This window comes from Sardina pilchardus, chromosome 7 (assembly GCF_963854185.1).
Source record: "Sardina pilchardus chromosome 7, fSarPil1.1, whole genome shotgun sequence".
Lineage (NCBI taxonomy): Eukaryota > Metazoa > Chordata > Actinopteri > Clupeiformes > Clupeidae > Sardina > Sardina pilchardus.
This window is the reverse complement of record NC_085000.1, coordinates 28,804,226-28,814,225: the sequence shown is the minus strand read 5'-3', so window position 1 is coordinate 28,814,225 and position 10,000 is coordinate 28,804,226. Positions and strand designations below refer to the sequence as shown.

The window sequence follows — 10,000 nt, the reverse complement described above, 5'->3', positions numbered from 1 at the left end:
GACTTCTTAAAAAAGCGTTTTGTAATGGGGCCGCCGCCGGCCAACAGCCCTCGTTCGCAAAAGCGAGCGATATTACGCGGTGATGTATAGCCCACTAAAAACGCTAACCTACAGAACGCCTCGTGAAGACGAAGAATCATGGCCTTAGCAGAGCCCTGAGACCTGAGGGTCAGGCGTAGTTGGCGCGCGTGACGAGAGTACAGTGCGTTGCGTTGTTTGATAGTGTGATCGAACATGCAGACCTCTGACTGGGTCTGTAGGTCTCATAGTGTGTTACGATATGCTGAGTGAGTGCAGTGAATACGTTTGATGCATATTTTCTCCCTGCATCTGATAAAATGAGCACTGGCCAGAGCCTTGGACTGTGTTTTTTGGTGAGTGTGTGTGTGTGTGTGTGTGTGTGTGTGTGTGTGTGTGTGTATGTGTGTGTATATGTGGGTGTGCAAGGATTATTGTGACAAAAGGGGTGCAGTCAGCGCCTGGTTGTCTATCCCTGTGTCTCTCATATGTCTTTTTGTCTGTCTGTTTTCTGTCTTGCTTATGTCTTGTTCTTGGCTTGTGTTCATAAATGCAGAATTTGTGTGTGTGTGTGTGTGTGTGTGTGTATGTGTGTGTGTGCATGCGTGCGTGTGAGAGAGAGAGAGAGAGAGAGAGAGAGAGAGAGAGTGTATGTGTGTGTGTGTGTGTGTGTGTGTCCTGTTTAGTGTCTGTGCATATGCATATTTGTGTGTGTGTGTGCGTGTGTCTGCAGACACGTTAGCGAGGACAAGGCCAGACGAGGCTTGAGCGGGGACGTGTGTTTATCTCTCTCCGCCAAGACCTGCCTCTGGCCAGCACTTCCCTGCTCTGTTAAATATCGCTTGATTAAGGTGGACTGGCCCTGCTGATTCGATTGAGCTTGCCTTGGTGGAGCCAGCCGGCCCCGGATGACGTTCGGAGGCATCAGGAGAGGATTTGTCCGGCGGAATGGAGCTGGCCTCAGCTGGATTGAGTTGCACGGAGTTTGATTGAGGTTTGGAGTGTTTGATGTGCCCCTTAAATGGCTTGATTGAGTCGGCCTGGGCTGGTGCCTTGTTGGAGGCTGGACCACACTGAACGGAATTAAGTTCTATTAAGTCCGTTTGACTCAGATGCAGCTGGATGGGTCATTCTCTCGGCAGTCAATTGGCAGCGGTCAGGGCTGGGCCCTGGCCCGGCGCTCGTGCAGGAAGTTTATTTTGTTTGGGGTTGCCGTTGTGGTAGAGAGGCTACACGGAAGGGTCGGGTCCAGGAAGCAAAGCTGGCTCGTTGCGTGACCTATGCCAGCTTCCCCTTTAGCACTTTCACCCATGGCTGCATGTTCACACATGGTTTTAGGAAAGAGGGTCCGCCCCGGTGTGCCCGGTGGCTGACCGCTTCTTTACCAAAGCAATTAGCTGACTTGATGCTTCACTGAAATTGCATTAATTTGAGCTTAAATGAAGTGAGGAGCACTGCCGTGGGGGAAGTTGGAGAGCCTGAAGGTTAGCGGTTTATCCCCTTTAGTTTTGTAGTGAATGGCACAAGTTATACTGAATTCTGTGGCTGAAAGCACATGGCGTTTGAGTTGTCATTCAGCCCGGCTTGAGACTATCTGCCCTTGGCTAACGCTACACAGCATTCCACGTTAGCCTGTGGCGCTAAAAGGTTTTGCCTTTTGCTCAACGCGCTGTGCGTGAACACATCTTCCATCCATTCCTTTGCTTGACAAGGTCATACATCTGGCTTTGCAACTTGGCCTTGGTCAGCATATCTAAGTCAGCTTGCATTAGCCCACAGCAGTGAGTTACGGTGGTGTTGTGACTACTGTCCACAGAGTTTACTGTAGGTGACTTTGTCTTTAGACATAGCTTGCCCCAATCTGTGTTTGTGCTTGCCGAGCGTCCCATAGAGGCTGGAGGGGGGGTGGTGGTGGGGGGTTTGGGGGTAGGGGAGGGCTGAGGGTCTGGATTGTATTGAGCAGGCCACAGCTTTCACAAGCAGAGGAGCGGAGAGGAGCGGAGAGGAGCGGAGAGGAGAGGAGAGGAGAGGAGCACAGAGGATCCACTGGCGAGTGTGATAAATGCATCACGACGAGAGCCATAAATCACCCTCTGCAGAGAGGCAGGGGGAACGGAGATAGAGAGAGGGAATGAGGGAGAGAAAGGAAAGTTTGAGAGAGAGAGAGAGTGTGTGTGTGAGAGAGTGTGTGTGTGTGTGTGAGAGAGAGAGAGAGGGGAGAGAGATGAACAAAAGAGAGAAAATGTCTGTGTGTGTGTGAGAGAGAGAGAAAGTGAGGGACAGAAAGAGAGAGAGGGATGAAGTAAGAGAAAGAAAGTGTGTGTGAGGGAGAGAGAGAGATCATCCTCACTACTCCTCTTCATAGGTCTCTAGCAAAGACGCATAAATCACAAGGCCAGACTCGGAACTCCAGCTCCATCTTCCAGAGGCATATAAAAAAAACACACAGCGCAGGGAGAATGTCATAAAGCACGCTGGAATTTGAGTGTGGTTCCAATTTGTTTTCCCTTTTCGAATGGTTTATATTTTGCAACACTTCATTGGTAATGGCCCGGGCGGCTCGCTGGTGAACATGATAAAAGTGGTGATTGAAGATGAAACGAATGAGAGCACATCTGCTAGAGTGGCTGGACTCGCTGGGCTCGCTGGGCTTGCTGGGCTCGCCGACACGGCCGGCCCGTAAGGTTGGCCCGGGAGAGGACTCCACTTGGCACACATGGGCTCATTAATGCAGAGAGATATTGCACCCTCGGCTGTGTGTGTGTTTGTGTGAGTGAGTGTGTGTGTGTGTGTGTGTGTGTGTGTGTGTGTGTGTGTGTGTGTGTGTGTGTGTGTGTGTGTGTGTGTGTGTGTGTGTGTGTGTGTGTGTGTGTGTGTGTGTGTGTGTGTGTGTGTGTGTGTGTGTGTGTGTACAGTATGTGTGTGTGTGTGTGTGTGTGTGAGAGAGAGAGAGACAGGGAGAGAGAGTGTGAGTGTGTCAAGGAGAGATAAAGAATGACTTGACTGAAGACATCTGTTATCTTTTTGGCATAATACCCTAGTTCTTTCAAACTGTCAAGGAAATCTGCTTTTTTTCCTGTTTCCTTTTTGGAATGTGTGTGCAATCAAAATTCAAATACACACATATATCCAGACACACACACACACACACACACTTACTGTAATTTTGTGTTGGTGCATGTCTTCCGCAGGTCGTTTGTCATCCAGCAGATCCCCAGCAGTAACCTCTTCATGGTGGTAGTGGACAACAAGTGTGACTGTCGAGAAGCTGGACCGGTCACCATGGACCCCATTGAGATCATGTATATCCTTTACCAGAGGAGAGGAGAGGAGAGGAGAAGAGAGGAGGGGGGCACGCAGGAGAGGAGAGGAGAAGAGAGGAAAGGAAAGGAGAGGAGAAGAGAGGAGAGGAGAGGACAGGGGCATGCAGGAGAAGAGTGGAGAGAGGAGAAGAGAGGAGGAGAGGAGAGGAAAGGAGAAGAGAGGGGCATGTAGGAGAAGAGAGGAGAGGAAAGGAAAGGAGAAGAGAGGAGGAGAGGAGATGAAAGGAGAAGAGAGGGGCATGCAGGAGAAGACTGGAGTGGAAAGGAAAGGAGAAGAGAAGAAGAGAGGGGCATGTAGGAGGAGAGGAGAGGGGCATGCTGTAGGGGAGAGAAACACAGAGGAGAGGAGGGAGGTATGGAGGAGAGGAGAGGAGGGAAGTATGGAGGAGAGGAGAGGGGCGATGGAGGACGTTGATGGGAGGAAGGACGCAGAGCAGAGAGAACAATAGAGAGAGAAGAATGAGGAAGAGGAGGACAAGAGGGACAGGATGGGGAATGGAGTGAGTGTGAGATGACTGAGAGGGGAGAGAAAAGAGGGGAATGTGAGGGAGAAGGAGAGTTGAGAAGCGATGAGAGGATAAGCGACGAAAGGAATGAAAGAGAGAGAGAAAGAGAGAGAGGAATGGAGGGAAGAGGAGAAGAGAGGGGGAGAAGCGGAGGAAGACGGGAGACAACATTTCAGTGTTTTTCCATTTGAACATAAATTGTTCAAGACACTGGTAACACATCAGTCAATGCGGTTTATGTGATCTCTGATCCCCCTGTTAGAGAAACAGACTCGAGCAAGGCCTACAAGGACTTATGGGGTACGCTTGACATTTGTGTTGGTTTTAATTTATTTGTCTGTTGTCATTATTCGGGCTGCAAACCACCCCCCTCTCCATCTCGCTCTCTCTCTTTCTCTCTCTCTATCTCTCTCTCTCTCTCTCTCTCCCTCCCTGTCCCTGTCTCTCATTCTGCCTTTCTTTTTCTGTCCCACCCACGCCCACATTAACTGAAAAACATACACACACGCACACATAGGTTCGCACTTAACAGCTTGCCGTTCACACTCCTCACTGCATGTAATAAAACGGTAATAAGACTGTAATAAGGTGACCATGTTTGCCAGCAGTGGATGGTCGACCAGGCAGGTTTTCATTAGGACATCTTATTGCTAAGGCATGGCTCCCTCTGTTTGTTTGGTTTACTCTCTTCTGTTCTTTCTCTCTTTTCTCGAGAGAGAGAGAGAGAGAGAGAGAGAGAGAGAGAGAGAGAGAGAGAGCGAGAGCGAGGGATCAGATGGAGCGGAAAGAAAGAGAGAATGACAGCACTGCAGCAGGGCGTCTTTCATGTAGTCATTTAACGCAGCAAAACTACTTCTCTCCTTGTTTCACCTCGTAAATGTGAAGGGTGGGCACGCTGTACGCGGTACGGCTGTAATGGGCACTCTGATTGTTTTGCCTCGTTTTTACAGAGAGGCTGGTTTAGATTGGAGACGGGGAGAGAGAGAGAGAAATGATTTTAATTTGTGGCTTGTATTTGCTAGCTCCTTTTTGTTGTTGGTGAGGATTATTTGCTCTTTATTTGCTCATTCGAATTTTGCTCTTTTCTTTTGTTCATTTTTTTTTTTTCTTTTCATTTGATTTCATTTTTATGTCGGGAGATGAAAAAGAATGTGAAGTGTTTGTTGAAATGCTGAGATCTCATTGTGACGGACTTGTGCTTTTCTTCTGGTATTATTTTTTTCGTGTTTTCGCTCTCATTTTTTTTACAACACTCTCTTTCGCTCTCAAAGGAGGCGGACCAGATGGTGCGTTTCACAACAGGCCGAGATGGGGAAATGATCAATAACAGACACCCCACTACAAAAGAACACAACACATAAGGGCCCATAGCCAGTGTGGCTTCCTCGCGTTCTTCACTTTCTTTCTTTCTCTCTTTCTCTCTTTTTCACTTTTCCCTCTCTTTTTTTCTGGGAGCTCAGGGAGAGGGGGGGGTCACAAAGTGGGTAGAGATCTGAGCACAGTTCTGTTATACATATTGTGTACGTTGTTAGCTGTAGGTGACTTACAGTATAGCGCCGTTGAGTTTTCCTGCTTATTGCATGTCCCTTTTGTCCAGTGTTGTGTCCTGTGTGGTGTGGTGTGGTGTGGTGTGGGGTGGGGTGGGGTGGGGTGGGGTGTGGTGTGGTGTTGTGTGTGTGGTGTGGTTGCTCTCTAGGGCATTGCACTGTGTTGCGTTAGCTTGCAGGGTTTCCATCCTTGACCTCTCTGCACATAACGAGTCTCTGAAATGTGACCGGCTGAGGTTTCAGAAGGACCGGAGGAGGCCAGACACCTGTCACCCTTTCCACCCTGAGGTGAGGGCATTCACAGACACACACACACACACACACACACACACACACACACACACTTTTTCACACACACACACACACACACACACACACACACACACACACACATACACACCACACACACACACACACACACACAGCATCTCTCAACTCTTAGTCAGTCAACCACAAACGCCGCCTGGCACTAATGGCTGCCAAAATATTAAGAGCACATAAATTAGAGTTAGGTCACCACCATTTCTGTCCCACTTTGTATCAACTGTGTTGATTGCAGTGTCGTTATGTAAGTAATCAATCATGTTAGTACATGTCATTGCGTGTCACTAACCTTAACGAGGACCCCAAACGCATATCATAGCAACATGTGCAAACACAAACACACACTGACTTAACTCCAGGCTCCAGACTTTTGTACCGTGTATTTACAAATACAGGCCTCTCTCTGACAGGTTGTCTGTTTTTGTCCTCTTTCTCTCCCTGTAGGAAAACTCTATGGAGTGCGGCGGTGCCCACGGCTTGACCCCGTCTCTCACAGCAACACTGCTCGCCCTTTTGGCCGCCCTCTACCCCAGGTGACGACCGATGACTCTCCATCCCAGACCTCAGGCTTGGCTCGGCACCGTCCAGCTTGGCTAGGCATGCAAAAAAAAAAGAGAGAAAAAAATAAACATAATATAAAACAGGTTTAAAAAAATTAGTTATGTCCCACCACGCGATGATGAAAAAAAGAAAGCAGTTCAAGACCAACCGGTTTCACCAAGGACTCAGACACAGCCCCCCCCCCCCCCCTGCAGCGCAATGAGAGTCACTCCTACCCCCCCATGAAGACGTTTTTATGGACGTTCATGACTTTACGAATAAATGTGATAAATAAAAAAAACATGAGTGTTTGGCTGGTGTAATACTGCCATGTTTGTTGAGTTTTCTGAACTAAGTATAAAAAAAAATGATATGTGGATAGATATACATATTAATATGAAATATTTAAGTATATGAAAATGAATTATGAATATGTAAGTATGTTTTAGAAAAAAAAAGAGAAAGTTTATCTTTAATTTGCAAGTGGTAACCATACAACTGTGACCCCAGACGGAGTCTGCCGACATGAGTGGTTATTCTATTTGAGCTTTGCCTTATTCTGAACGATATTGGTCCTGTTTGTGTACTTTTTGAAATAAAAAAAGAGAAACTGTCTTCAAAACGCCGCGGCTGACTGCTGGGCCGTCTCTTTCTTGTTTGTGTGCAGAAACAATAGTGAGTTTTAATGGGGTTGGGCCGGGCCCCGCTGTTTTCATAAGGGGAGACTTCCAGCCGATCAAAAAGACGAAGGGGCCTTTTTCTGACACACAGCACAGAGTCCGGCAGTAGGAGACCCGGCTACACTGAGCCAGTATCCCCATCTGCACTCCATCAGCACACCGACAGGGAGAGAGAGAGGGGGGGGGGGATAGAGAGAGAGAGAGCGAGAGAGTGCAAACAAAAAGTTGAACTGACCCCGCGTCATACATATTTGCTTTAGAAATAAGCCACATGCGTATGTGGCAGTGCTAGTGGCAGCAACAGAGCAACAGTGGTCTGTTCTGGAGGAGCTGAACAACCAAAGGAATGTCCTTTACCAAGTGAGAACATTAACAGGCTGATGGGCCTCGATGAAATGGATGTCTTCACTCGGAGGAACGTGCAAGAGTCGTCTCGGGTCTCGGCTAATGGGCCGCGCGAAACGATCCCCTCTGGCCCTAAACCTGGGCTGGGACGGAGGGCACGGACATGGAGATGAAGGGGGGGGGGGGTCGAGCACTTGTGAACGGTTTGATAGCGGAGGTCAGGGCCAACTTTTGTGTTGTTCTTTTTTTTACGGCGAAATAAAAAGGGGCCGCGCGCTCAGCTGCGTCCGTGAAGTCATTTCCCGTGGCAACGCGTGTTTTGACATGTTTTGTTGGCAGCGCATTGATTGATCGCGCATTTGTGGCCCGCGTCAAGACACTTCAGGATGACTGTCTCCGGAGCCTCATGACAAACGACCAAGAGACGCCATCTTTGGTTCCTGTGCTGCTGCTGTTACTGCTGCGAAACCCGTAATGTGGCACACATGTTTCCATCGTCCCCTCGCTCCCTCGCTCCCTCACTCTTCTCTCAATCATTTTTCTGTCTTTTTATTGTTTTTGCTTTTCTTTTTTTTCTGAGTAGGAGTGGTGGTCCTTTTGTCTCTTTCTCTTCTCCACATGTCGTCTCCCCTCACGAGACAAGTGTCTGACTGTCACTCCCATGTCATGTCTCAGTCGTGACAGCGGGGGGGGGGGGGCATGGGGGGGAGCGTCGCCCGGCAGCCCACCGCAAAATGGCTCCTCCACTCCCATGGTTCCCTGGAAGGGCTTCGGGGGGTCAGCCGAGGCGGAATGTTCCAGAGCGAAGGGACGGACGCATCGCTTGATGTCAGACATGCTAAGAATCTTGTCTTTTGCGGTCGAGGGGAGAAGAAAGCGGGGAGAGAAGAAGCGGGGTAAATAAACCATTCCGCCTTTTGCTTTTTCGAGACGACGACCATGCTTTCAATTTTGGTCGGTCTTGTGTGTTTATTTTCTTGACTCGGCGGTGACCGCCGTGGCTCTTGTTCTCGTGTTTTGGAGAGCTCCTCGCACAGAAGCTGTGCGCACCAGGAGGCTGGGATCGGGACCTCCTCATCAGACCATGTCCAGAGGGAAGACAGGGACACGAACAGGCCTGGAGGGGGGGGTCAGACTCGTGTGAAGAGAGTGGAAAATAAAGCAAGAGAGGGGACAATAGAAGAGGCCACTGAGTAGAATGAGAAGACTTGGTCTTCTTCAGAGGCCACCTGTTAAGAGTTCGTGTGAGGGATGGGAAAGATTATTGTCTGAAAGAAGGCCACCTCTGAGCAGGCCTGGCTCTCTCTTTCTCTCTCTCTGTCTCTTTCTCTCCCTCTCTTTCTCTCTTTCCCCTGTTCCCCTTTCTTCACTTGTCTCCTCTGTTTCAATATTATGTACTTTTCTCAGTCCCGCCTCACACGCCTAGTATGTCTCTTTCATGCTTGTCTTCCCTTTCCTTTACCCCCCCTCTCTCTCTCTCTCTATTTCTCTCATTCTCTCTCTCTCTCGGTTGTTTTCCTCCAAAGGTGTTACTGCAGACGCCTTCCTGCCATGTTTCTGTCAAGGGGACACAGTTGACCTCTCCGGAGGTCGTCAGCAGCCGGTGAAAGATGTGAGTTCACACTGTGCGATACACCCCCCCCCCCCCCCCCCCCATCCTCCCTCTTTCTCTTCGCTACATCCCTCTCTTCCTCTCCTCCCTGCGGCTCCTCATCGATCACGGCGTAATGGAGGGGCCTGGATGCGTTGGGGGCCAGGGGTGGGTGGGGGTGTTGGAGGGGCCGTTGCAGATCTGCGCTTGTCAACCCAGTGAGTGATGAAAAGAGACATGCCCACAATGGACCGGCCCTGGAGGCCCAGGATGGGAGAGATGAGAGAGATCTCTGGGCTCTTTGGAGCAGGGCTCTGGGGGGTGGGGGGGCCTTGGGGGGGACATGTTTGGGAGACACCGCTCCCGTCGCACTGTGGGGAGCCACCGAGCGCACCACGGAAGACGGATGCGTTCCTCTGTGTTTCTTTTCCTCCTGTCATGCTCGTCTTTCCACCCCCCCCCCACACCCCCCCGCCCCCCGTCACGGAAAACAGAGCAGAGCTGCAAAAAAAGCTGCGTGCAATGAACACCGACACGCATGACGATCCCATACACCGACATGTCTTGTGCACACACACGTGCACACACACACACACACACACACACACACACACAGAGGCACACAAACACACATTGCTATGTGAATGGATAGTGATGAGAATAGCCTCTGCCACCTCGCCCTGCTCTTGTATGCCTTAGCCTTATGACCTGGGGGGGGCCTCTACAAACTCGCCTTTGCGGTCGCCTTTATTGGCTGAAATTGTGCAGATTTCACCACACGGCCTCTCTGTGATTGGCCGAGGCCTCGCTCGCTCGCTCGGTTTGGCTCTGGCACTGGACCATGGTGCGCTGAGCTGTGAGCAGATAGGCCAGACCCCAATGGTGTGAGTGTGCTTTCAGGGGAAATTATGCAGAACCAAAAACAGAGTGCACACATTCATGCACGTACACACACACACACACACACACACACACACACACACACACACACACACACACACACATGCACACACACACACACACACACACACACACACACACACACACACACACACACACACACACACACACACACATGCTCAAGGGAGATCCCATCACATGCCAAAGTTAAAACACTGATGGTATA

General features: G+C 49.9%; 1 protein-coding gene across 1 annotated transcript in view; it reads left to right on the top strand.

Moving 5' to 3' along the window:
* Positions 1 to 6,289, top strand: part of cacna2d3a (calcium channel, voltage-dependent, alpha 2/delta subunit 3a) — a 161,179-nt gene extending 154,890 nt beyond the window's left edge. The window contains exons 35-37 of the mRNA XM_062542042.1: positions 3,210 to 3,327; positions 5,605 to 5,682; positions 6,163 to 6,289. Coding sequence (XP_062398026.1) covers positions 3,210 to 3,327; positions 5,605 to 5,682; positions 6,163 to 6,255 — 289 coding nt within the window. The 3' untranslated portion in view covers positions 6,256 to 6,289. The remainder of the gene's footprint in view (positions 1 to 3,209; positions 3,328 to 5,604; positions 5,683 to 6,162) is intronic.
* Positions 6,290 to 10,000: the final 3,711 nt, after the last annotated feature.